Here is a 27739-nt window from a genome sequence, read left to right on the forward strand (position 1 = left end):
ACTCTCATTGGCTGAAGTCGAGGGAGGGTGGTGTTTTATTATCCTCCGGGTCCCACGCTGGCTAGTAAGAGAGACTGGTGCTTGCCACGCCCCGTCCGCTAACCCGCTTCATTTTAAATAGAAAGTCGAAGAGACGGCGGTCGTTTCCCCGAAGCCATGGGGACGCCCATGGGCCCTGTGCTCCCCGGAGGCTCTGGAGTCTTGCTGAGCCCGGGGAGTTAGGGTGTCGCGAGCGGTGAGGGAGCCCGGAACGATTCCTTCGCGGAACCATTGAGGCGAGGCCTCTGGGAGCACTTTGTGGGACGGACCATGGCGGGCCCTGCCAGACGCGCAGGGATGGCGGCGGAGGCGGCTGATCTGGGGCTGGGGGCTGCTGTCCCCGTGGAGCTGCGGCGGGAGCGACGCATGGTGTGCGTGGAGTACCCGGGCGTGGTGCGTGATGTGGCTAAGATGCTACCGACTCTGGGCGGCGAGGAAGGCGTCTCCCGGGTAAGGGGCTAGGAATGTCCATGTTGGAATAAGAGCTCGGAGTCGCAAAGAAAAGGAGCACTCAAATGATTTCTCAGCAAGGGAAATTTAGCAAATTTATGTAGAAGGGTGCTGCTCGCTCTTATGGCGGCTGCGAGAGCTAACTGAACAAAGGAGGGAAAGGTTTTTTGTTTGTTTGTTTTTCAGACAGAGTTTCGCTCTTGTTGCCCAGGCTGGAGTGCAGTGGCGCGATCTCGGCTCACTGCAAGCTCCGCCTCCCAGGTTCCAGCGATTCTCCTGCCTCAGCCTCCCGAGTAGCTGGGATTACAGGCGCACGCCACCGCACCCTGCTAATTGTGTGTTTTTAGTAGAGACGGGGTTTCACCATGTGAAGGGGTGGCCTGCCCCTCCACACCTGTGGGCGTTTCTTGTTAGGTGGAACGAGAGACTTGAGAAAAGAAGTGAGACACAGAGACAAAGTATAGAGAAAGAACAAGTGGGCCCAGGGGACTGCGCTCAGCATACAGAGGACCCACGCTGGCACTGGTCTCTGAGTTCCCTCAGTATTTATTGATCATTATCTTTACCATCTTAGAAAAAGGGAGGTGGCAGGATAATAGGATCCTTGTAGGGAGAAGGTCAGCAGTAAGACATACGAACAAAGATCTCTGACCTGAATAAGTTTAAGGAAAAGTGCTGTGCCTTGATATGTGTACGCAAACATCTCCATAAACGTTTTTAGTGCATAAAGAGCAGCATTGCCGCTAGCACGTCGCACCTTCAGCCCTGAGGGGCGGTTTTCTCCCTTGTCAGTAAACAGAACATACAATCGGGTTTTACACCTAGATATTCCATTGCCCAGGGACAGGCAGGAGACAGATGCTTTTCTCTATCTCAACTGCCAAGAGGCCTTCTTTCCTGTTATACTAGTCCTCCTCAGCACAGACCCTTCACGGGTGTCAGGCTGGGGGACGATCAGGTCTTTCCCTTCCCACGAGGCCATGTTTCAGACTATCACATGGAGAGAAACCTTGGATGATACCTAACTTTCCTAGGCAGAGGTCCCTGCGACTTTCTGCAGTGTATGTGTACCTGGGTACTAGAGATTAAGAGAATGGTGATGACTTTTAACCAGCAAGCTGCCTTCAGGCACTTGTTTAACAAAGCACATCCTTCACAGCCCAAAATCCGTTAAACCTTGAGTCACCACAGCACATGTCTCTTGCAAGGACAGGGTTTAGGGTAGGGTCACAGATTAACAGCATCTCAAATACAGAACAAAATGGAGTCTCTTATGTCTACTTCTTTCTATATAGACACAGTAACAGTCTGATCTCGCTTTTCCCCACAACCATGTTGGTCAGGCTTGTTGGAAATAAATTTTGGGTGCCACAAAGAAAAATCAGCACTCTGGCAAAAAGTTTTCTCAACAAGGCAAATTTACTTCTATAGAAGGGTGCGTCTTGCCGATGAAGCAATGGCGAGAGCACAGCGACAAGGGAGGGGAAGGGGTTCTTATCCCTTATGCAGCTAGTCTCTACTGCTGTGTCTTTCCCATATTGGCTAGGGTTGGACCGCACAGTCTAAGCTAATTCCCATTGGCTATTTCAAAGAGGGCAGGGACACAGGCCTGAGTGGCGGGGTGAGTAGTTTCAGCAGGAAGGATGGTTACAGAGCAGGTGACTAAGGATGACTAAGGACAGAGCAGGTGATAGAGGCTAGGAAGGGGCTGTTTACTGAAACTAAGGGCAAGGAGGTGTAAAGAATGAGGAGTTAAACTTTATTATATATATTTATTATATTTATATATATTTATTATATTAAATATATAAATATCTATCTATCTATCTATATATTTTTTTTTTTGAGACAGAGTCTTGCTCTGTCGCCCAGGCTTGAGTGCAGTGGCGCGATCCCGGCTCACTCCACGTCCTCGATTCATGCCATTCTCCTGCCTCAGCTTCCCAAGTAGCTGAGACTATAGGCGCCCGCCACCACACCTGGCTAATTTTTTGTATTTTTAGCAGAGACGGGGTTTCACTGTGTTAGCCAGGGTGGTTTCGATCTCCTGACCTCGTGATCTGCCTGCCTTGGCCTCCCAAAGTACTGGGATTACAGGCGTGATCCACCGTGCCCAGCCAGAGTTAAACTTTAAAATGGAGAACAAAGAACAGGGAAGCTGAACATACTGACATGTTGGTTCTTTGAAATGGAACTCATAACTCATTGTATTTGTTAATTTTCCCCCTCTTGAATTTAAAGGAAGGTAACAGGCTAAAATCTTTGGAGAGGAATTTACTGTATCTACAGGCTGGTCTCGAACTCCTGAGCGCAGGTGATCCACTGGTCTCCGCCTCCCAAAGTGCTGGGATTATAGGCGTGAACCAGTGCTCCCGGCCTGGAAGGGGTTTTCATCCCTAACGCAGTCAGTCCCTGTTTTTGTGACCTGTCCCTACTGGTTGGAGTTGGACCACCCAATCTAAGCTGATCTCGATTGGCTATTTCAGAGAGAACCGTGGTGTGGGTTACAGTGGCAGGATGAGCGATTTCAGTGGGAAGAATAGTTTGGGCGGGAAGGGCAGTTAAACAGAGCGGGGAACTAAGGGCAAGGTGGCACAAAGAACAAGGAAGTTAGGCTTTGAAGATGGAGAACAAAGAACAAAGGAGTTGAACAAGCTGAACCTTTGAAGAAGAATTCAGTATATCTAACAGTTTCCCCCTCTTGATTTTCATAATTCTTTCTCTTCAAACCTTTTCAGCATGTCTTGACTTTGCTGTTCTTGGTTTTCTAAAAGTAGAAGTTTGTCTGAATAAGGCGGGGGGAAATTGGAGGTTTTAGTGAGAGCTGTCTCAATAAGTCTTTGTATTAACCCTCGGGCACAGGGTATGATACAGCATCCTACGAGAATAAACATGCTTATTACAATGGCAAGGGAGATAAGGATCGAGGACATAAGTCCTTTCCACCTGCTGAACCATCTTCCCATTAGATCAGTGAAGGGATCGTTTATCCCAGACTTTTAAGCTAGCTCATTGGATAAAGCAGTAAGACCTTGCAGTGCCTTTGTTATGATTCCGTCGGGAACAGTATTGTTAGGGATAAAAATACAACTTGGGTTCCTATCATGACACAAACCACACCCCTCTCTGCTAGTATCATTTCTAATGCTATTCTATTTTCCCAAGCCATTTGACTGGTGTGTCCTAGTTGTTCAGCTATTCCTTTGATAGCATCCCTAGTATAATTAACAAATTGTTACTGGTTGTAATAGATGTAATTTATCCAGTCTACATTTTTATTTATAGTTAACCACCAGAAAAACATAGACTCAGATCCTGCAGCTATTCGATTACGAGCCTTAAATTCATCAGGTACCCCTTGGGGAACTCCAATGGAATCTATATAAACATCAGGGTCAAAGGAACCATGGGGGGCATCTCTTACTCTACAGTGCCTTGTTTTTACTTCTTCTGGTTGGTGAAATGCCAGAGTGAAAGGGATGTCCAGTTGAATCAGAGCACAAGTGCCACTCCAGTTACTTGGCAGAGTATCCAGTAATGGTCCACCACAATGCCACCATACATCCGCTCAGGATGACTAAGGGCAGACTCATGGGTAAGCTCTTGGAAGGGCTTAAGCTCACTGCATCCTGTTAGATCTCCAAGGAATGCCAAATTTTCCATCACAAGAGACATAAAGTAAAATTGGCATTGGGAGACAGAAGCTGGATAGCCTTTGGGGGCTGACCTGCAGGGTGTTGAACTTCAGGGAACGGTAGAGAGCTCGGCACGATTTGTCACCCCGGCTGTGGGGTATTGGAAAAGAGCTAGCTAAGCCCATGCCCGCTCGGCTGGAGGACCATCCAAGAGGAAAGGGGACAATCTGGACCTCTGGTCTGCCGTGTGTACAAGCATAACAATTGCTTTTGTTTAAAGTGCAGACGAAATATTTAATCCATTCTATCCAGGCATCTGCATCTCCGTACCCTGTTTCAGTTGCTAGAGTTTGCTTTAGGTCTCTTACTTCTACAACTGCTACTTTGGCTGGGTCGTCCTGGAAATGGGAGGGGAACGCTGGACCTGATATGTTTGGGGAGAGCGTTGGGTCCCATATGTTCCTTGGACCCTGGGTCTGGATTTCTTCATTGTTTTTAACTGCCGATGGTCCAGCCAACCTTAGAGAGAGGGTTCCTATGGGATCCTGCCCTGTAACATCTGCTCCTAACCCATACCCTCCAAATACAGAGGGTTCTTGGGCCATTGTTTGGGGATTATCTGTAATTAGCAATAAGGGGTTACGCTTCAGTGGCTTACAATTTGGTGGAGTGGAACCATGGATAAGTTGGAGTTTTTGTTAAGAGTTTCCACAGCTTATTTAAAGGAGGGGGGTTGGCTGTCCACCCCCCATATTATTAAGTGGTCCACCAAACATTTGCCCAGTCACCACAGGGGCCCTTTAAGGCTCCATACTTATACTTGTTTGACTCTGCGATATGGACATAGATACTTACCTACATTGGATAGCTGCCTTTAAGCTTGTTCGTAGCTGCACGTGATAACTGAACAGGCATCAAACTGAAGCGTCAAGGGATAGTTAGCCTGAGTCACACTGATGACAAGATGACCTTCTGTTGGAAAGAAAAGGAAAAATAAACAAGTGATTATTAAGCCCTTTTTAGGGTTAGTTCGTTTGGTAGGGGTGGGTCCTGGGGTGACAGCCCATTTTTCCCTGTCTGTGGAAGTTACTCCTTTCACCCACGTGTAGTGTGCCCATCCCTTTTCAGCCGTTCGGATCGCTGTTTCAGTAGTTAAGAGTACCAGATAAGGCCCTTCCCAAGCTGGTTCGAGTTTTCCCTCCTTCCAACTTTTGATGAGAATGTGATCCCTAGGCTGATGCTGGTGTGCTGGAAACTCTAGGGGTGGCGTCTGTGCTAAGAGGCCTTTAGTCCTGCTAGAGGATAGACCAAGTTTATAGTTTTTGAGAAACTGATCTTTTGTTTCAAACGTAGCAATGTCAGCAGTGGAGTGTAGATAAGGCAACCCATATACCATTTCATAAGGTGATAAGCCAACATCTTTCCGAGGGGCAGTTCGGATTCTTAACAAGGCAATGGGAAAGCATTTAGTCCATGGCAGCCGAGTCTCTAAGACTAATTTGGTTAAGTGGCTCTTCAGAGTTTGGTTCATTCTCCATCTTCCTGATGAAAGTGGGTGCCAGGAAGTATGGTATTCCAATGCTATGTCTAGTACTTGGGCTAGTTTCTCGATGACATGTGCAGTGAAATGAGTCCCATTATCTGAATCAATATTTTCTGTTAATCTATTAAACCTGGGTATAATATTCTCAGTCAGTGCTTTAACTACATTATTAGCAGTTGCACTTGCAAAGGGAATAGGTTCCATCCAGTGCGTAAAGTGATCTGCTATCACTAATAAGTACTTCAGGCAACCGATTGGGGGCATGTCAGTGTAATCAATTTGGACACTTTGGAATGGTCTTAACCCTGGACTCCTTTCCCCAAGGGGTGGTTTTCTTAGGGTCTGCTTATTAGTCTTTTTGCACGTTAGACAACTATCTGTAATTTGTCTTGCCAGAGTATAAATTCCTATACATCCCTAAACCCTGAGAACTGCGTCACACACAGCTTGGGTCCCCAGTGAGTTCTTTGATGCAGCTGAGATAAGACTTCTCTCATGAGGGTTTGGATAACAATTCTCTTTGGTCTGATAATACCCATTTCCCTTCAGGATTCTCTTTGGCCCCTGTTTTTATTAATTTCTCTTTTTCAGTTGAAGAGAAGATGGAAACTGCGGTCAGGGGAGGAAGACAAGGGGTTAGGTGAAAAGTGAGCGTTTCAGAGGAAATGGTGGCTTGTTTGGCTCTTTGATCTGCCAGGTTATTCCCTCGACTTTCACAAGAAGGACTTTTCTGGTGTCCTGGGACATGGACTATTTCTTCTGGCAGCTGGAGGTTACCTAATACTTGGGTGATTAATTCCTTGTGGACAAGGTCTTGGCCTTTGCTATTAATGAGACCTTGTTTGGTCCAAATTTTTCCAAATGTATGAGCTACCCTGAAGGTGTACTTGGAATCAGAATAAATAGTTCCCTCTTGGTTTTGCAAGTGCTTTAAGGCTTGATTCATTGCAAACAATTCACATGTTTGGGCTTACCGATGATTGGGCGGCCTTCCTGACTCTCCTTCTGCAAGGTCTTCCCCATAGACTGCTGAATATCCATTATGTCTTTTTCCTTCAGTTACCCCGGAAGTGCTGCTCTGTTTTGAAAGGGGTCTCCCTTACATCGGGCCTGAATCTAAACATTCATGCTCAAGTCCTTTTAGATTTGGATTCCCTGTTAGGAAACCTTGTGGGTTAAGTGAATTACAGAGGTTGGTGTTAAATCATCTCACTCACAGGATGGCTTCATACTTTAAAGTGTTTGAGTCAGTGAGCCGTCTCCCTGCTTTCTGGTTTAAGATAGTTCTAACTTGATGAGGCGTGCTCACAACTAAATTTCCCCCAAAGATCAGCTTTCTGCTTTCTTCAGTTAACAAAGTGGTAGCCGCGATGGATTGGATACGTTCAAGCCATCCACAGGTTACTGGATCTAAAACTTTCAACAGCAAGGCCACAGGTTGCCAGTGACCCCCATGTTCTTGAGTAAGTAGCCCTAAAGCTACCCCCTTGTTTAATGAAAAGGTGAGATGGCTTTTCTAGGGAAGGCAGGGCTAGGACAGGGCAGTTATGAGCAGATGTTTTAGTTCTTCAACCTAGTGGATTTCTTCAGAGGTCCACAGAAGAGGGCCAGGCTTTTCTTAGGCAAGCTTTAGGTATAAAGGTTTTGTGTTTAGGGCGTTTGAGTCAATCTGTAAGCGGCAATATCCAGCCAATCCTAGGAATTATTCTGAGTTCCTGCTTAGTTTTAGGCAAAGGTAAGGACACAATCCCTTCAGCTTGTTCAGGCCCTATCCTTCGTTCGCCCTTACTTATCAAGTGTCCTAGCTATTTAATTTCTGGCTCTATGAATTGAAGCTCTTTCCCTTTGAAACCCTTAACCCTTTTGCTTGCAAATGGTTAAGGAGGTGGACGGACAGGGCAGCTCTCTGTTCTATAGCTTCACCAGATACCAGCAGGTCATCCACGTATTGAAGCAGGCATATGCGTTTTGGGGTAGAAATTTGTTCTAGAACTTGTTCTAGAATCTGACCAAAGAGGTTAGGGGAGTCTGTGAAGCCTTGGGGGAGAACTATCCATCGGTACTGTTGCTTCTGTCCAGAATGGAGATTTTCCCATTCGAAAGCAAAAATGTCTCGGCTGTCCTTAGCCAAGGGGCATGCCCAAAAAGCATCCTTTAAATATATGACCATAAACCACTGATGGTCGCATGGAATTTTGCTGAGGAGGGTATAAGGATTAGGGACAACAGGGTGAGTATTCTGGAATATCTAGTTGATGGCCTAGAGGTTTTGCGTTAGTCGGTATGACCCATCTGACTTTCTTACAGGCAGTATTGGGATAAGGGGACATTACAGGGTTCAAGGAGTCCATCCCTAATGAGACTTTCAATGATAGGTTTTAGGCCTATTCTTTTTTTATTTTTTTTTTTGAGACGGTCACCCAAGCTGGAGTGCAGTGGTGCGAACTCGGCTCCCTATAAACTCCGCCTCCCAGGTTCACGCCATTCTCCGTGGCTCAGCCTCCCGAGTAGCTGGGACTACAAGCGCCCGCCACCATGCCCGGCTAATTTTTTTGTATTTTCAGTGGAGACGGGGTTTCACCGTGTTAGCCAGGATGGTCTCGATCTTTTGAGCTCGTGATCCGCCCGCCTTGGCCTCCCAAAGTGCTGGGATTACAGGCGTGAGCCACCGCCCCCGGCTTCTTCTTTTATATTATTCGCTTGATTTATGGCTTTGACAGAATCCTTCCTCTCGCTAACCTCAGGGATCATGTGTACCCAGCAACAGCGTGAGCACTTTGGGAAGGGACCTTCATCACCCATTCAGTCTCCTCATGTTTCTTGAGCACCTCCCTGTGCCAGGCCTACGCTTGGGTTCATTCCCACCCCATCAGGACTCAGAGGTGTGTGTTTCATGAGGAGGAGATTCCTGAGGACAAAGTTGTCTTCATTCTCTCCCTAGGTAGTTCCTGATCATGTCCTAAGGGCCAGACCCTGTGCTGGGTGTTGGGAGCCAGCTCACCAGCACGTAGGTGACCTCACCCCTATTCATATTGTTGGTGCTTTCATACATGCACATCCGATGCTCCCTGTGACCCAGCATCGGGCAAGTATTCATTCAGATGGAAGTGGCACATGTTGAATGTCTACTATGAGTTAGGCACCAGGCACTGTGCTTTATTCATATTGAACCGTAGCAGTCCTATGACATAGATGCTGTTCTTGGGGTTTTTAAGGAGAGGGACCCAAAAGGGTGTTAGTATTCAGTCTCATATGCTTGGAAAGCTAGAGGTAACAGCAAGTCAGAGCCCAAATGTTTGTTACTGATTGATTTAATCTCATTTGGACCTCGAAACATTTGCATATGAGACTGAATACCAAGACCCTTTATGGTGGGTAATTGTCAGAGTAGGTAGCCCTAGCCAAGCCACTCCACCCTGCACCAAACCTGAGTTCCCTCCAAGATAAGGGTGATAGTACCTCCCCTCAAGTGTGGCCAGAGGACAACCTGACGCCCCACACTGAGCAGGCACTTGATGGATGATGGCATTTACTTAATTGGCACTTGTCATCTCCAACTTCACAACTTCTTAGAAGGAAGGAGACGATTCTCATTTTCTCCACTAGATAAAAACTAAGATACATGGGTTTAAAAAATGAGCCTTTTGGAATTAAGAGTCCAGAATGAAACGTGAGCCTCCTGGCCCTTCCTGGATCACTGTCAGACTTTTTTTGAGAGAGGAGCAGCTTCTCACTGGCTGCTTGGCTTGTCACTGCTTCACTCTGTCTCCTTTGGCCTTGCCACAGATCTACGCGGACCCCACCAAAAGGCTGGAGCTGTACTTCCGGCCCAAGGACCCATACTGCCACCCAGTGTGCGCCAACCGCTTCAGTACCAGCAGCCTGCTGCTCCGCATCAGGAAGAGAACAAGGCGGCAGAAAGGGGTGCTGGGCACTGAGGCCCACACCGAGGTCACATTTGACATGGAGATCCTTGGCATCATCTCCACCATTTACAAATTTCAGGGTAACTGAAATCTGTTCTTACAGTGTCTGGTTATTTCAGGGCCGGCCATCCCAGCTGCCTGCAGGGGCCGTGTGGGTCATCTGCATCAGTGAAGGGGGCCAGGATATGCCCAGGCAGGAGGGCAGGGGCTGTGGGGACACAGCAGGGCACAGGCCTCATCCGGGAGGCAGCCTTTCTTCCCTCCAGCCAGCGCTTCCCCAGACACTGCGGGCTCATTGCTGCCAATCGTCAGCGTTGTTAAGCTAGAAATCTCCTAACGTCTAATGAAACCATTGTATGGGACCAAATAAAACTGGTCAGTAGACCTCCTCCAATCTTTCCCCCACCACAGTGTTTTGAACCTTCTCTTGGTCTCGGCGGCTGTTGGTCTTGCCCTCCTAGCTGCCGAAGCCCCTTGAGACCTCCTGCTCCTTTGAACTCTCAGCAGGTTGAACGTCCCTCGTGGAGCCCTCAATCAGGTTTGCCACCTACAAGGAACCCCAGGGAGGAAGCAATAAGGCAAGGGAGGGAGACGGGAGTGAGAAAGACACAGACTCTGGCATTGTGCCTGCCTGAGCCCTGCCAGTGTCTTTGGGAGGTGGCTTGGCTTCCCTGAGCCTCAGTTTCCTTGTCTGTGCAGTGCGGGCTGCAGAGTCTACTCCTTAGGCCCTTGTGAAGATTCCGGGAGGCAGTGCCCGTGAATGGGCCAGGCTCTGGACCACAGGAGGTGCCTGGCATATTACTAACAAGCCTTAGAGATGGCTGAGTTACAGCTGCAGGTCTAGGCAGAATCTGAAGAGTTTAAAGATTGAGAAGGGAAAAGAGGACTAGAAAGAGAAAAGAGGGGAAGAAGAAAGTGAAATGAAGGAGAAGCAGGACCTGGGGTCCCATGCGTTGGGCATTTTCAGTGGCAGTCATTCTGGTGGCTCATGGCATTCACCAAAGAGGGCTGTCCTTTCTGGGACAAGGTTTCCCAAGTGATTCATAAAACATTACACCTCGTATTTTTTATCGAATTGAACCAGCACTTTGCTGCTCAGTGTGTGTCTCTGAACTGGCAGCATCAGCCTCACCTGGGAGCTTGGTAGAAATGCGCCATGTCAGAACCTGTATTTAGCAAGATCCCGAGTGATTCATGTGCATGTTATTAGGTTGGTGCGAAGGTAATTGCAGTTTTTAGAGTTAAAGTAACAAACGTCTAAGAAGCACTGACCTGGACTCCATCCTCACCTGTCATGTAGCTACCCACCTCCCCAAAATAATTTTTATGTAAGTGACTTAGACTGCATCGAGCCAACTTTGCAGAAGCATTTGGGAAGGGTGTGTTTTCCTGCCACCCTCACCCTGCAGCCTCCACCCTATGGCCCACTCAGCACCTCCCTAAGCAGACATGGGTGTCGGTGTGTGGCAGCTGCCCATTCCCAGACGGGTATCCCTGGACTCATTGTCTGCCATCTGCCCACCTTTCTTTCTAGGGATGTCTGACTTCCAGTACTTGGCCGTGCATACGGAAGCAGGCGGCAAGCATACGTCAATGTATGACAAGGTGCTCATGCTCCGGCCCGAGAAGGAGGCCTTTTTCCACCAGGAGCTGCCGCTTTACATCCCGCCGCCTATCTTCTCCCGGCTGGACGCTCCGGTGGACTACTTCTACCGACCAGAGACCCAGCACCGGTAAGGCCCCTCTCCATGCGGCCTCAGTTCTCCATCCTGAAAATGGGATGGGCTGGGCGCGGAGGCTCACGCACTGTGTGTGGTGGTGCACACCTGTAATTCCAGCTACTCAGGAGGCTGAGGCTGGAGAATCGCTTGAACCCGGGAGGCGGAGGTTGCAGTGAGCCAAGATTGCGCCACTGCACTCCAGCCCGGGTGACAGAGTGAGACTCTGTCTCCAAAAAAAAAAAAAAGAAAATGGGATGATAGTAGTACCTACCCAACAGAGGTATTGGGATTGAATTTAAAAAGCACGTGCAGTTCTCGGCACAGGGCTGAGTACAGAACACGGCCTTAGTAAGCAGTGGCCTGTGTGATCACCAGGTTGGCCTCACTCCTGAGGACAGGGCAAAAAATGTGACTGTGGGACATGTGGGTTCCTGCTGAGAAATGGCCTTTGGCGTAATCCCTGGTCATGGCTGACCAGCCAGTCTCTGGACCTTGCTGTCACTAGGAATGACACTACTTAAGCAAGCCGCCTGGGAACGTCCCACTCTCTGACCCCAGCTCTTTCCTACCTCCTTTGCTCCCCGTAGCCTCACTGTCCCTGTCCCTGGCAGAGATTTCACAGCGTCTTGATCATCTGTCCTTCCCCTGCCCTCCTCTCTTTGCCACACTCACCTGCCAAGCCTCGGTCCCACTTCACCCCAGCTGTTTACGCTTTCCTGGTCTGCCCTGTGCGGCTGGAGGTCACTCATGGAACCCCTGACCCTGCCCATCGCCCAGTGCCATCCTGCTCAAGGCGTCTGTGAGTCGACACAGCTCTCGCCTGCTCTGTACTTGGTTATGGTCTGTGTCCCCTCCCAAACATGGTGCCTCTCCTGAGGACAGGCGCTCACTCTCTCTCTCATCAGTAGTGGGTTTCTCCTACAGGGAGAGCTATGAAAAGCCACATGGCCATGACTTATAGTGCAGCCATCGCCACCCCCTGCCACCCGCTACACCTCCCATGTGCACAGCCTGCCCAAGCCCACATGCAATTCAGATGAAATGAATTTTGTAACTCAGAAGTTCTTGACATAATTAGAGACCCCGGGGGCTGTTGGAAAGGCAGGCCTGGGCATTGTCAAATGTTCAAATTGTCAAATGCCACACATTGACATAAAAGAATAGGATTTCCTTTATATAAAATCCAAGATTGACTACTGTGAAAACAAAATGAGGAAAACAAGTTTGAAAATACCCAACTGGGGGCCGGGCGCGGTGGCTCACGCCTGTAATCCCAGCACTTTGAGAGGCCGAGGCGGGCGGATCACAAGGTCAGGAGATCGAGTCCATCCTGGCTAACACGGTGAAACCCCGTCTCTACTAAAAATACAAAAAATTAGCCGGGCATGGTGGCAGGCGCCTGTAGTCCCAGCTACTTGGGAGGCTGAGGCAGGAGAATGGCGTGAACCCGGGAGGTGGAGCTTGCAGTGAGCTGAGATCGGGCCACTGCACTCCAGCCTGGGCGACAGAGCGAGACTCCATCTCAAAAAAAAAAAAAAATACCCAACTGGGGATGAATAACATTGACCAGCCTCACTGCCAGTTATTCCACATCCCTGTGCAGCAGCAGCGCTGTGAGTGCATCTCACCCCAGCCAGGGAGCAATTCCCCAGGGTTCCTGACACCCGCATCGTACACATGAGGAAGCTGAGATGTGAGCTCAGTGCCAGGTCCCATGGGCAGCACCGCCCCGGTCTCTCCCGCTCTGCAGGCTTTGCTCATGGCCCAGTGCCACGGTGTCCTGATTTGTATGCTCTGCTTTCTAAAATTACACACAAAAAGACAACATGAAAAAAAAACCGCATTGTAATGTATGCTCCCCAGAGACAGCGACTTGGCCTTCTTTGGTCTCTGGCATAGCCCCGGTGCCCAGAACAGAGCCGGGCCAGTGAGAGGGACTCGGCAAGTATCCATGGGCCCCACGCAGATTTAGGGGAGCAAGATTACTGCAAACAGACGAGCAAAATGAAAGGGCCTTTTGTTTTTTTTTGAAAGGCGGACTCTTGCTCTGTCCACCCAGGCTGGAGTGCAGTGGCATGATCTTGGCTCACTGCAACCTCTGCTTCCTGGGTTAAAGCAATTCTCCAGCCTCAGCCTCCTGAGTAGCTGGGACTACAGGTGCTCACCACTACGCCCAGCTTATTTTTGTATTTTTAGTAGAGATGAGGTTTCACCATGTTGGCCAGGCTCGTCTCGAACTGCTGGCCTCCAGTGATCTGCCCACCTCAGCCTCCCAAAGTGCTGGGATTACAGGCGTGAGCCACAGCGCCCAGTCTGAAAAGGACTTTGAAAACTGGCCCAGAGGTGATGGTGTTTGTTGAAGAATTGTTCCATAGCATGTTTTAAGCTTCCAAAAATGCAGCCCTCAAGAGAATGGGCTTGGGCCTAGTGTAGTGGCTCACACCTGTAATTCCAGTGATTTGAGAGGCCAAAGCGGGAGGATCACTTGAGACCAAAAGTTTGAGACCAACCTGGGCAATATAGCAAGACTCTGTCTCTACAAAAAAACTGAAAAAGTTAGCTGGGCATGGTGGCATGCACCTGTATAGCCCTAGGTACTGGGGAGGCTGAGGTGGAAAGATTGGTTGATCCCAGGATTTTGAGGCTGCAGTGAATATGATCACAGCACTGCACTCCAGCCTGGGTGACAGAGCAAAACCCTGCTTCAAAAAACAAAACAAAAAACAAACAAACAAAAAGACTGGACTCTGTGAACTGATGGGACCCATGCCCAGGTGCCTCCCTTGCTCTGTGACAAAGGCAGGTGCAAGACCACATTCTGTGGGATAAAAGTAAATGGTGGTGTGATAACAGAAGCCTAGAAAAGTCTGGAAGATCTGGGGCTCAGCAGTTTTCTCTGAAGGGGTGGGAGGGCCTTCTCATTCCTCATTACGTATTTCCTTTTAACATGTCCTGACTGAACACCTGTGGTGGCCCAGGGCACTCCCTGGAGCCTGGTGTCCATGGACGACATGGCAGCTGGGGCGCAGTGCAGGGGTGGGGAGCTAGACGGAGCATGATTACATGGCGGGGAGCCTTAAAGGAGGTCATGGGGAGTGGGCTGGGGCTACAGGTAACAGCGAGGGCCCTCAGAGGAACTGACATCTGGAGCTGAGACAGAGCCAGCCAGGTGAAGATCCAGGGAGAACTTTCCAGACCAGGGGATTGGCGCATGCAAAGGAAGGCTGGGCAGGCTGCTGTGCCCCAGAGCAGGTGAGCCAGGGAACGGGGGTGGGGAGCGAAGACCAGTGCCTAGGCTTCATCCTTAGGAGAGAGTGTGTTCTTCTCTGCCTCCAGAAAAGCATTGCAGAAAGGTTCAAACACACCTCAACGTAGAGAGAATGGAATTGTCTAGTGGCCCTCACATGCCCATCACCAGCGTCCAGTGAGCAACATTCTGCCGGTCTCCACTCCCATTGGCACAGTGCTGCCTTCAGAAACAAGCAGCACGGATCTCCACCAGGGAAGACTGGTGTTTCAGACAGACCTGCCATACCAGTCTCCTACCCAACAAAGCTAACAGCACTCCCCCTCATCACCCATACCCAGTCCTTGTTCACTTTTTCCTGATTGTCTCAAAAGCCACTCAGGAGCCAAACCAGGGCCACACACGTTTCTTTTGGTTGCTGTCCCCTAGTCTGTAACATCCCCTACCGCCACCACCCCCTGCTTTCTTCTGATTGTAAGAATAAATTGTACCGGTTAGAAAAAAACAAAACACTGTGGAAATGTATTAACTAAAAAGAATCGAGTCACTTTGCCTCCCTGTAGAAATCTCTTGCATGTAGAATGATACAATTTTCTGTAAGTATATTGTACTCACTGTAAGAATGTGAAGCAGGGGGTGACATGAATTTTTTTTTTTTTTTTTTTGAGATGGAATTTCCCTCTTGTTGCCCAGGCTGGAGTGCAGTGGTGCGATCTTGGCTCACTGCAACCTGTGCATCCTGGGTTCAAGCGATTCTCCTGCCTCAGCCTCCCGAGTAGCTGGGACTACAGGTGTGCCCCACCACGCCCAGCTAATTCTTGTATTTTTAGTAGAGACAGGGTTTCACCACTTTGACCAGGCTGGTCTCGAACTCCTGACCTCAGGTGATCTGCCTGCCTCAGCCTCCCAAAGTGCTGGGATTACAGGTGTGAGCCACCGCACCCAGCCTATTTTTTTAAAGTTACTTATTGGCCAGGCATAGTGGCTCATGCCTGTAATTCCAGCACTTTGAGAGGCTGAGGTGGGAGGATTTCTTGAGGCCAGAAGTTTGAGAACAGCCTGGGCAACATAGACCTTGTGTCTACAAAACATTTTTAAAAATTACCTGAGTGTGGTGGCACATGTTCCTGTGGTCCCAGCTACTCGGGAGGCTGAGATGGGAGGATGGCCTGAGCCTGGGAGGTCAGTGCTGCAGTGAGCTGTGATTGTGCCACTGCACTCCAGCCTGGGTGACAGAGTGGGACCCTGTTTTTAAAAAAAAAAAAAAGTTTTTTTGTTTATTTTTTCTTCACCACAGCAGCATACTCTTGTCAGAAACAAAAATACATAAAAGAAAACAGTGCGGGCATGGTGGCTCACGCCTGTAATCCCAGCACTTTGGGAGTCCGAGGTGGGTGGATCACCTGAGGTCGGGAGTTTGAGACCAGCCTGGCCAACATGGAGAAACCTCATCTCTACTAAAAATACAAAAAATTGGCCGGGCATCGTGGCTCACGCCTGTAATCCCAGCACTTTGGGAGGCAGAGGCAGGCGAATCACGAGGTCAGGAGATTGAGACCATCCTGGCTAACACGGTGAAACCCTGTCTCTACTAAAAATATAAAAAAATTAGCCAGGCATGGTGGTGGGCACCTGTAGTCCCAGCTACTTGGGAGGCTGAGGCAGGAGAATGGTGTGAACCCAGGAGGTGGAGCTTGCAGTGAGCCAAGATCACGCCACTGCACTCCAACCTGGGCGACAGAGCGAGACTCCGTCTCAAAAAACAAACAAACAAACAAAACAAAAATGTAAAAAATTAGCCAGGCATGGTGGCGCATGCCTGTAATCCCAGCTGCTTGGGAGGCTGAGGCAGGAGAATCGCTTGAACCCAGGAGGTGGAGGTTAAAACGGTGGACTGAGATTGGGTCATTGCTCTCCAGCCTGGGCAACAAGAGCGAAACTCCATCTCAAAAAAATGAAAACAGCACTTGTCTGCACTGCCGCCCCTGGCACTAGGTGGCAGCAGCATCTGAGCGTCTGCTGTGCCCTGCGGGCCAGTGGGAAGCTGTTTCAAGCCCCTGGGGTAAAATGAGGGAGGAGGGCCAGCTGCCCTCGGGCCCCGAGGCTCCCTTTCTCCCCATGTGGTTTATCGGTTTCCAGCACCTGGAAAGAACCTGCCTTTTCTCCCAGGGCTGCTGTCGATTCTCCTGCCCTGCTGACGTTGCTGGGTGCGTGAGGACTGGCAGAGAGGACGCCTAGCCACTGCCTCCTTGGCCCCTTCCTGGGGAGATTGAGCTTCCCACAAACCAGGTGGGCAAGCACAGGCTGCTGGGCTGGCCTGACGTCCTCCTAACTGGAGGATGGTGGGTCCCTCCTGCTCCTCAGGGACTCTCCAAGGTGGTCCTGTTGACTTTGCCATCAGCACCCTTCGACCCCTGCCAGCAGTTCCCCACCTGCTTAGAATCATGGTGACACAGACCACAGCCTGAGGCCGCCCCGGGGAGCGGGCTGGGGGTGCAGCCTCGGTTGCACAGCCTCTCCCTACAGGGTTGGGCGTAGAAGGGCTGCTCTTGCAGATGGCCACCCGGTTTTCCTTGGGGGCATCTTTGAAAACAGGATAGTGCTGACCTGTCCCGTGCGGTTTCTAACGCAGCCATTTTAAAAAGAAGGCCCAGACTTGATCCCGTCTTTCTAGTTTTGTCTCACAATGTGAAAGTTACTATTACTCTTTGTAAGTGTGCAGATGATATGTACTCATGTAGAAAACTAAGGTGAAATGGAAACAAATTTAAAAGGTAGTAATCACCCAAATGGATTCTATGATGTCCAGGACCTGCTTTAAAATGTACTTCAAAATGGTGGGTTGGGTGGAGGTTCAGATGAAATGCAATTGACCACGTGGTGATCATTGTTGAAACTGGTAGCGGGCTCATGGGGTTTCTTGACACCGGCCTCTGCCTGCTCTTGTGTAAGTTTGGTGTCCAACCTTAAAGAGGTAACCACTACAAATATTTTGAGAAATGTCTACCTAAGGGTGTTCTGTGCCAGCACACAGAGATAGTTCTAGAATCTCTGCTTTGTACGTGTGTGTGTGTGTTTTAAGACTTTATTTTTTTAGAGCAATTTTAGACTCACAGCAAAATAAGAAGGCACAGCAATTTCTCATATGCCACCTAGCTGCCCCCACACACAGCCTCCCCCATCATCAGCGTCTCAGTAGAGTGGGGCACTTGTTAAAGTGGATCCACCTACGCTGACACATCGTCACCCCGTGTCCGTAGTTGACATTGGGGTTCCCTCTTGGTGTTGGACATTCTATGTGTTGGGACAAATGGAACCCTTGACTTTAACCCCTGTGTTTTATGACAATGCCATTTTGTGAGGTCCTTTGTTCATTCACCTACATGTGGTCGAGATGCTTGTGAGCCAAAGAGTCATGCTCTATTGGGTGGCAGGACAGGTGTGTGATGGGACCTTTGCAGCCAGGCTCCTGGATGGGAGTCCCAGCTCCTTCCCAGGAGCTCTGTCTCTGGGCAAGTTTCCCAGTCCCTGTGGTTTCCGCTGCTGTATTAGAAAATGGTCCTTTCTCTGTATGATTAGTTTTGAGCATTAAATAAGTGAATCGCGTGTAAGCAGATGTCAGTGAGTGCAGCTCTTGTCCCTGTTTTGACAGTAGATCGTGTTCTTTCATGCAGCTGTGCTTTGAGTGATTTCACCATTGCCAGCTGCTGGACATTAGACTCTGTCCAGTTTTTCACTAGTTGGACAGTGCTGCACCTGACTCAGTACACTTGTGGGGCTACCAGCCCCATGACAGGTGCCCTTTCCTGCACTCCAGCCTCTAGGACCTTTTGGGCTTTCCCCAGCTTGAGAGCTGCCGGCCCCGGAGCTTCTCTGAGTTGTCATAGGCAGTTGTGGCCGCATCTCTTCCTCTGTGAATACAGGTTCCTTTAGCAGCCAGTTCTGGGGTCCTTTCCCAGCACAGACGTCCAGGGAGAGGCACACGGTGGCTGCGGGCCTTGCCAGGCTTCTGGGCTCCCTGCCTGGTCTGGTCCGGTGGGTACCTGGGATGGCCTTGGTGCTCCTGTTCTCACCTGTACTCTCTGCCCCCAGGGAAGGCTACAACAACCCCCCAATCTCCGGCGAGAACCTGATTGGCCTGAGCAGGGCCCGGCGCCCCCACAATGCCATCTTTGTCAACTTTGAGGATGAGGAGGTGCCTAAGCAGCCACTGGAGGCTGCAGCCCAGACGTGGAGGAGAGTCTGCACTAACCCCGTGGACCGGAAGGTAGAGGAGGAGCTGAGGAAGGCAAGTCCTGCACTGTGCCCGGCCCCGGGGGCTCCAGCCTCTGTGTTGGCCTCCCGTGTTTACACAGCTGCTCCCTGTTCCTGGCTGTGGGGTTGGCTGCACCGACCTTTCCCCATTCCTTAGTGCATGGGAACTTCTCACCTTCAGATGTTATGTCTAAAGGCCGTATCGGTATAAGTTTTACATTCCCAAGGGTGAAAATGCTTCTTAGAGTTCTTAAGAAAAATATGTGTGCATTGTTCAATTGTGACCTCCATGTGGAGCTCTGGGATCCACTGAGCTCTTATTCATCCATTCACTCATTGCAGCAAACCCACTGGGGCACCTAGTGTGCCAGGCCCAGCACTTTCTTACCGTTAGATCTGGAGCCGTGCTGCCAGGCAGCCCGCCTTCCCCAGGCTTGCAGGTGCCGTGGAGGCCTGCATCCCCACTGGCATGAGCATCAGGTTCATAGTGAGGCCACTGCCACCTGGAGCCTGGCTCTTCCCTTACACAGTGTGCCTGTGGGAGACCACGTGGATATCTTGTTGATTTCCAGCAGTCACTGGGGCACACTGTCCGTGGCTCCTTATTGCCCTCCAGGCACAGCCCACATTCCTGACCTGAACTGGCTTGTGAGGCCCACTGCCCCGGTCCCCTGGCCCTCTACACTCCAGCCACGCTGACCTTTGCAGTCCTCCCCAGGCCAGGCTGTCCCCTTTACCTCTGACGATGTCCCACCTCAGGCACCTGTTATGTAGATAGGGGCAGCATGGGGACCCTGGGACTCTAGCACGTCCCCCACCCCGAGCCCTGCTCCCCGCTGTGCTGTGGGCTATATGAAGACAGCGACCATGTCTCTTGTGGTCATTTCAGGGCCCCAGCCCCACAACTGCACTTGGCAGGTGGGCATGCAGCCCAGGCTTCTGAGGGACGGGGTGAGAGAGTGAGTGCAGCGGGTCCTAGGGCCACGCCTGTGTGTCCAACCCCTGTCCTCCATCAGCTCCTCTCTGGAGGGGCCCCTGGGGCCCAGCCCATGTTGGGGAGTTCAGGGCAGAAGGGTGGAAGCTGCTGGTGCTCCTCTCATTGTCTGCCCTTGGCCTCCCCAGCTGTTTGACATCCGTCCCATCTGGTCTCGGAATGCTGTCAAGGCCAACATCAGCGTCCACCCAGACAAGCTCAAGGTCTTGCTTCCCTTCATAGCCTATTACATGGTAAGTGTCAGCTGCCTGCCCACCTGCCTTGGTTCCCAGCCATATGGTCCCTGGTCCCTGCTGTGATGTCTTAGAGCCACAGTAAGAGCAGACAACCCCCTATCCTGGCTCCCCGTCCTTCCTGCCCCACCCCCATCCTGGCCCACCCTTCCTACCCACCTGGCCCTCATCCTTCCTGCCCTACCCCCAACCTGGCACCTCCCCCGTCCTGGCACCTCCATCCTTCCTTCCCCTCTGTCCTGGTCCCCCAATCCTAGCATCCCTAAGACAGCTTATTAAAGCCAACTGGAAAAGTTTCAGCTCGCTGAGTCCAGGACGCTCTCCACAGCCTGTTGGGCTGCAGAACCCAGCCCCTGACCACAGCGGCCCCGTGTCGTCCTCCACCTGTGTTGAGTGGGGTTCAGTGGGAGGCAGATCCGTCTCTGATCTACAAGCATGGAAAGATGGATGTCATTACTGAGGTTCCCAAAGATGCTGGTGGGAAAGGGATCTTCCCCACCGTGAGGCCTCACAGAGCATTAGGGGAGGTGGCGTAAGACATGAGCATGAGGGTCTGCAACAGGCAGTAGGGCACAGAAAAGACTCATTCCTCCTGCCGTGTCGGACTCTCAGCTCAGGCGCACCACCTGTGCTGCTTGGCATTGGCATTTTATCTTATTTTTATTTTATTTTATTCTGTTTATTTTGTTTGTTTTGTTTGTCTGTTTGTTTATTTATTTATTTATTTTGAGATGGAGCCTCACTCTGTCCCCCAGGCTGGAGTGCAGTGGTGTGATCTCTGTGCACTGCAACCTCCGCTTCTGGGATTCAAGTGGTTTTCCTGCCTCAGCCTCCCAAGTAGCCGGGAGTACAGGGGCACCACGCCCAGCTGATTTTCTTTTTTTGCATTTTTAGTAGAGACGGGTTTTCGCCATGTTGGTCAGGCTGGTCTCGAACTCCTAACCTCAAGTGATCCACCTGCCTCGGCTTTCCAAAGTGCTGGGATTATAGGCAGGAGCCACCACGCCTGGCTGGCACTGGCTTTTTAGACATAAGCCATTCAAAAGCTCCGTTTGGGGACAGAAGACATCTCATCGATTAGGCTAGTAGTAACACTGGGCACTTAATATGTGCCAGGAACCATGATAAAGGCTCCATGGTGCTATCTCATTTAATCCTCTCCAAAACCGTGGGAGGCCAGGCATGATGGCTCATGCCTAGAATCCCAGTACTTTGAGAGGCTGAAGCGGGAGAATTGCTTGCATCCAGGAGTTCAAGACCAGCCTGGGCAACATAGTGAGACCCCATCTCTACAAAAAAATTAAAAATTAGCTGGATGTGGTGGCTCATGCCTATAGTCCCAGCTACTTGGGAGGCTAAGGTAGGCGGATGGCTTGAGCCCAGGAGATTGAGGCTGCAGTGCGCCGTGATTGTGCCACTGCACTCAGCCTGGGCAACAGAGTGAGACCCTCTCTCGGAAAAACAAATAAAAGAACCCACAGGAAAGGGTGCTCCTGTTCCCTCCATCTGACAGGAAGACCAAGGTTTGGAAAGGCCACGTGCCCTCACCAAGGTGACAGGGCCTGCACGTGGCAGAGCAGGCCTGGGCATCCAGAGCCTTGTCCCCAGCTCCTGAGCTCTTCTTCCTCTGTGTAGGCTCTGCCCCACCCAGGGACCTGGGGGCCTTCACCTCGCCTCACATTATTCTCACCTTTTCTGTCTCCAGATAACAGGTCCCTGGCGCAGCCTATGGATTCGATTTGGGTATGACCCCCGAAAAAACCCCAATGCCAAGATTTACCAAGTCCTCGATTTCCGAATCCGCTGTGGAATGAAACACGGTAAAAACTCCTGAAAGCTTTGCTTCCTGCCTTTCTCTCTATCTTTCAGTTTCTAGCATTCTCTTTGGTAGTAAGAATATTTTCATTTGGAGAGAATAAAAAAACCTTTTGCTCCCCTTGCTGAGACTCTTGGATGCAGAATGGCGTGGAAACGAAAGTCCCAGTTCTGTGCTGGCCCCACCACTGACCGCCCCGTTTCTGAACCACAGTCCCTCATCGAGTGACCCCACGTGCCCTATGGTCCTGTGAGACAGGCCAGGCACTGGTGAGAGCATCCGTGTCCACCCCGCCTGGGAAGTGCTGGGATGCGTTGGTGACTGCAGTGGCATGCTTGGCAGCCTGGAGTTGCCCTCTCAGGAGCTGGCCCCATGGACCCAAGTCCCATCTCCAGTGTGAAGCCAGTGCTGTGTGCCAACCGGCCCTGTGCCCACCCTCCTGACATGCTTGCCCTCGCCTGCAGGTTACGCCCCCAGCGACTTGCCAGTCAAAGCAAAGCGCAGCACCTACAACTACAGCCTCCCCATCACCGTCAAGAAGACACGTAAGTGTGCCAGGCGCCTTTTGTGGGTCACGAGTGATTTGCCAAGGAAGGCGGGGCACCTGGACCCAGATGGGGAGGTAGTTCCTGGGGGTCACTCCAGGGCTCTGCCAGTCATTCCTCCCCCAGGAGGGGGTGGGCAGGCAGGAGGGCAGGGCATGGTTGGGAGAGATACCTCCTCCCCACCCTGCATATGCCAAGCACTGCTGTTGTCCCCACGCAGCCAGCCAGCTTGTCACCATGCATGACCTGAAGCAGGGCCTGGGCCCATCGGGGACGAGCGGTGCTCGGAAACCAGCCTCCAGCAAGTACAAGCTCAAGGTGGGCACCCCTGAGCCCCAGGAGAGAGTGGCTCCCAGGGGAGGCCAGGAATAGAGGGGAGGACCTCCCTCTCGGGGCCGGGCACCCTGTAGGTGGGCTGGAGGGGTGTGGTTAGGGCAGCTCTGTCCACCAGGGCCTTGGCAGCTGCTTTTAGGACAGCTTTCAGACACTGAGGGCAAGAACTCGGTGCAAAGCCCTGGGGCTGTGTGTGTTGGGGACATCTGGCAAAGAGGTGGTGACAGGTCTCAGGGAAGCCTGGTGCTGTCCTTCTGAGCTGCATGTGGCTGTCCTTCTCAAGCCCTTTGGGAGCCTGGGCCCCCACGGAGCCACGTGACCACTCCTGGAATGATCGGAATTGGGCACACGCAGGAGGACAGAGCCAGAGCCGGCCATGTGGGCCGCAGCTGTGGCAGGAGCCTCACCGGCTTACGTTTCTGTCAGTGTGATTGCCTGGCGGGGGTTGGCAGTTTCCAGAGCTGTTCCCACATTCAGGCTCCCGCAAGCCACTCCACAGTCCTGGGGGAGGCTGAGAAGGGGTCGTCCCGCACGGTGGAATCACCTGCCAAGGGAGCAGGCGGCAGAAATGAGTGCAGCAGAGACGGGTGATGTGAGGGACTCGCTTTCCCCGTGTCCAGGGGCCCCTGCCTGATCCCCAGGTTTTTGAGATCTTTGCTGTCTTCCCAGTGAGGGGCGATCATGCTACAGCCTGTGTGGCCTGCCTCCTCGAGGCCTCTCCTGGGAGGCCATTATCCTTACCTCTAGAACTACATGGCTGGGTACGGAAAGGAGAGAGTAAATACTCACTAAGCCCTGCTTTCCCCAGAGGAGATGTCAGGGCAGCCCACAGGGGAACATAGGGTGACAAATTAGCAGCAGTGGGTGAGGGATAAGGTCAGAGTGCAGGAAGGCACAGAGAGCAGAGCCCGGCACAAGGCTAGTGCTGGCCCCATGCCGTGGGCGCCATGGCCTGCTGCACAGGCGGGCTTACCATTTCCAGTGGCCCCAGGAGGGCCTGGGTGCTCCTCTGCCTCTCCTAGAGCGTCCCGGGGAGGTAGACCTTGTTTTTTCCCCAACTGCTCCCTGGCCTTCCAGCCTGTCTGCCCAACCTGGTCCTGGTGACCAGTCAGCTCCCTGGAGAGACCCCATGGGAGCCTACATGGAGTCTCTAACACTGGCAGCCCCCCAGGGCTCCAGCTAACCTTCCCTGTCTCTCTCCCCCTTTTTCACCAGGACTCCGTCTACATCTTCCGGGAAGGGGCCCTGCCACCCTATCGGCAGATGTTCTACCAGTTATGCGACTTGAATGTGGAAGAGTATGTATGAGAGGGGCCCTGAGACACTGAGGGGGACCCGTGGGACCCAGGGACCAAAGTGCTCTCTGCAGCTCTTCCACTTCACGTTGGCCTTCATCTCCCGCAAGAACACTCGCCTGTCTGGGAGTTTGGTGCTGCCGAGAGCCCTGGCGTGCTGGCGGTCCTCGCAGAGGCAGTGCCCTGTAGAAAGCCGCGGCTCCAAACTGGGCAGAGACAGTTCTTGCTGTTACGTCCTTGCCTGTCTTCCACTGTCCACATGAAGGCCCCATGAGTGGTTCTCAATCCCAGGACCCATCAGACCCCAGAAACCTTTTATTGACTTGTTCTCAGTGATGTTTCAAGAATTGCAGGGGGCCGGGCGTGGTGGCTCACGCCTGGAATCCCAGCACTTTGGGAGGCCAAGGCGGGCAGATCACGAGGTCAGGAGATCAAGACCATCCTGGCTAACATGGTGAAACCCCGTCTCTACTAAAAATACAAAAAATTAGCCAGGTGGTGTGGCAGGCGCCTGTAGTCCCAGCTATGTGGGAGGCTGAGGCAGGAGAATGGCGTGAACCCGGGAGGCGGAGCTTGCAGTGAGCCGAGATGGCGCCACTGCACTCCAGCCTGGGTGACAGAGCGAGACTCCATCTCAAAAAAAAAAAAAAAATTGCAGGGAAAGGGCGCTGGGATGGGAGGAGATGGAGATGGGAACACATCAAATACATCTTGAAATCTGTTGAAAGCCATGGTTCACCAGAAGCATGTGCAGGGGTACACGGCCAGCTTCATGTGTGTGAGGGGTCCAGGGAGCACACAGCTCGTGTTTCCAATTCCTCTCTGTAGACTTCACTCACGGGGCTGCCTTTCTCAGTACAGCTCTGCCTCCGGCAAAAGCCAACACCAGCATCTCTTAGCAGAGACCCACCCTGGGACTTTATGTCCCAACCCTCTCCCCACCCCCAGGTTGCAGAAGATCATTCACCGCAACGACGGGGCTGAGAATTCCTGCACCGAACGGGATGGGTGGTGCCTCCCCAAGACCAGCGACGAGCTCAGGGACACCATGTCCCTCATGATCCGGCAGACCATCCGCTCCAAGAGGCCTGGTGAGAGCCGCTTGGGGTTAAGGGGGCCCAGGATGCCTGGGGATCCCCTTGGAGACAGAGGTCTCCCTAAGGGGACCCATTCCTGGGAAATGGCACCTAGGTGGCATCATCTTGCCTCTGGCCCTGGTGGGAGGGGGGCATTGTGAGCCAGAGCCCAGCCCAGGAGCCAGCATCACCCCAGCTGCCCACAGAGGCTTCCTCAGCGGAGGCCCTCGGTGCTGGGGTCTGGGGCAGGAGACAAGCCCAGAGGGGACGGGTGCAGCAGCCCGGCGCTGCCACTGGGGCCTCCACCTGACGCCCTCACACCAGCCCACGTCTTTCAGCCCTGCGAGTGCAGGCTCTGCCTCTGTCTTCTTCCTGTTCTACGGAGCCCAGCCCCTTCCTGGAACCAGGCAACCCTGGCAGGAGCGAGGGCCAGCTGCAGGGGAAGTGAAGGGGGCAGCACCTGCCAGGCAGTGGATCTGACAAGGCTGGGGAGAGTCATAAGAGGCCTCCTCTCTCAGGGGACTCCTCCCAGGCTGGAGGAGGGGGCATCCTGGACCCAGCCATGCCACACAGATCTGACCGAAGCAGGGGTTCTTAGTCTTGCTTGGAATCCAGATTCAGCCCCCTTTGGGAATCTAATCAAGAGTGTGGACCCGGCCGGGCGCGGTGGCTCAAGCCTGTAATCCCAGCACTTTGGGAGGCCGAGGCGGGCGGATCACGAGGTCAGGAGATCGAGACCATCCTGGCTAACATGGTGAAACCCCGTCTCTACTAAAAATACAAAAAACTAGCCGGGCGTGGTGGCGGGCGCCTGTAGTCCCAGCTACTCGGAGGCTGAGGCAGGAGAATGGCCTGAACCTGGGAGGCGGAGCTTGCAGTGAGCCGAGATCGCGCCACTGCACTCCAGCCTGGGTGACACAGCGCGAGACTCCGTCTCAAAAAAAAAAAAAAAAAAAGAGTGTGGACCCTTTCCCAGAGAAAATGGCGTGTTCACTCTTGAGGGTCCCTGGGCCCTTGAAGCTGCTCGTGGCTCCCCTGCTGCAGTATTCCCCTGGGTGCCCGTTAAACTACACCTTCCCGGGGGATCTCCACCCCATACTTACCCACCAGCTTCTTCAGAGCTCAAGCTCGGACCCTTATAGTAGTAAACAGGCTCCCCAGAGCCTGGTGGCCTTTCTGGGGCCACCCAGCAGCCTGCATGGGACACCCATGGCCTCGTCTCTTCCGGCCCCAGCTCTCTTTTCCAGCTCAGCCAAGGCTGACGGCGGGAAAGGGCAGCTGACGTACGAGTCTGGGGAAGACGAGGAGGAGGATGAGGAGGAGGAAGAGGAGGAGGAGGACTTCAAGCCATCCGACGGCAGTGAGAACGAGATGGAGACAGAGATTCTGGACTACGTGTGACAGGGCCCAAGGCTGGGCCTTCCTGACCCGGCCAGACTGGTGTCCGGTCTAATGAGGGAGCCAGGGCTCCCCATTGCCACCCCCAGTGCCCGGAATGGCCCTAGGAGGCCCTCTGAGGAGAGCTGGAGTCCCAGCAGAGGGTGCAGCTGACCCAAGCACTGGCTATGACGTGCTGCTTGGTGCTGCCTCTTGTCCTGAGGGCTTAGGGACATCCCCAAAGGGTATGCCCTGGCTCCACCACCCATGAACCAGTCCAGCATCCAGCCAGTGAGTGGGCACCCAATGCCTCTCAGGATGAGACCAGTAAATGCCGGAGGTGGAGCTGGGCAGCTGCGGGGCCCCAGGCCACAGGCCAGTCTCACTTGGCTCTCATGACTATGGCGGTGGAGATAGTGTGGGGAGCCTGGCCCATGGTCTCAGGTGGCAAGAAGTGCCCTTGGCTCTGGATCCCAACCATTTGACACAGCTTTGCCCACAGCCAGGCCCCTCTGGAATTGTCCTTATTAAACCAGTTTCCCGAGAAGTCTTGGTTTCTCAGTGTGAATGTTGGAGCTGCAGGGGAGTCTCTTGCTGCCTTGGGGCTTGGGCTCCCTTTGTCCCTTCGTTTATTCCTTCATTCAGTGACCTCATGCTGGCAGTGCTGGCCTGTGCCCCTCACATGTGGTCGGGTTGGGTGAGGGCAGCTGGGAGGACTCCAGGCCTGGGCTCAGTTCTTCTCTAAATGAATACCCTCTTGACAAAGTCATGGGAAATGGGCCCTGCTGTCCCATGGCTTCCCAGTGTGAAACTCGTGGGTCCTGAGCCCACCGAGCCTGCCTGCCTGACCCTGCTCCCCATATTGCCCTTGGTTGAGGCACTTGTGTCTCCCCGAGTGCAGCAGCAGCACTGCCTCCCAGCCTGTGTGCGTGCCGAGTATTTGTTGAAGAAACAAGGTCATTTGTCCTAGAGAACGGCCCCGTTCTGGATCGACTGGTTGCCTCTGTGTAGTGCTGAACCTGCTTCTCTCCCCTGTATTTCCTGGGGACTGGTGGAGGCTCAGCCCGATTCAGGTTCAAGGTCTCTTCCTCGGCTGCGTCGGTCTGCAAGCACAGGATGTCTGCTGGGCCCCTTTGTTGACACTAGGATTGACCAGCAAGTTTAGGTGTTGTCAGGCTGACGCATTGGTCTTTTATCTAATGGTTTTTGGGTTTCTGTGGTTTTTTTGTTTTATTTGTGGGTTTTTTTTTTTTTT

At 52.2% G+C, this 27739-nt stretch overlaps 1 protein-coding gene across 2 annotated transcripts; it reads left to right on the forward strand.

Annotated features, from left to right (window-relative positions):
• Window positions 1–27031, forward strand: GTF3C5 (general transcription factor IIIC subunit 5). Of its 2 annotated transcripts, XM_031654677.1 has the most exons (11): window positions 1–489; window positions 9454–9673; window positions 11128–11326; window positions 18654–18849; window positions 19938–20042; window positions 21748–21862; window positions 22323–22403; window positions 22624–22721; window positions 23952–24034; window positions 24980–25122; window positions 26342–27031. In XM_031654677.1, the coding sequence occupies exons 1-11, from the start codon at window positions 310–312 to the stop codon at window positions 26506–26508; spliced, it is 1587 nt and encodes a 528-aa protein (XP_031510537.1). In that variant the 5' UTR covers window positions 1–309; the 3' UTR covers window positions 26509–27031. The 2 variants fall into 2 exon arrangements, with proteins under 2 accessions (XP_031510537.1, XP_031510538.1); XM_031654678.1 differs by lacking the exon at window positions 9454–9673 and having other exon boundaries at window positions 38–489.
• Window positions 27032–27739: the final 708 nt, after the last annotated feature.

Source organism: Papio anubis, chromosome 13 (genome assembly GCF_008728515.1).
Source record: "Papio anubis isolate 15944 chromosome 13, Panubis1.0, whole genome shotgun sequence".
In the NCBI taxonomy this organism is placed as follows: Eukaryota; Metazoa; Chordata; class Mammalia; order Primates; family Cercopithecidae; genus Papio; species Papio anubis.

Coding starts and splice junctions, on each gene's coding strand:
- GTF3C5 (XM_031654677.1), top strand. CDS start 310: ATGGCGGGCCCTGCCAGACGCGCAGGGATGGCGGCGGAGGCGGCTGAT. Junction 11,327..18,653: donor CGACCAGAGACCCAGCACCG/GTAAGGCCCCTC, acceptor CTCTGCCCCCAG/GGAAGGCTACAACAACCCCC. Junction 22,722..23,951: donor CCAGCAAGTACAAGCTCAAG/GTGGGCACCCCT, acceptor CTTTTTCACCAG/GACTCCGTCTACATCTTCCG.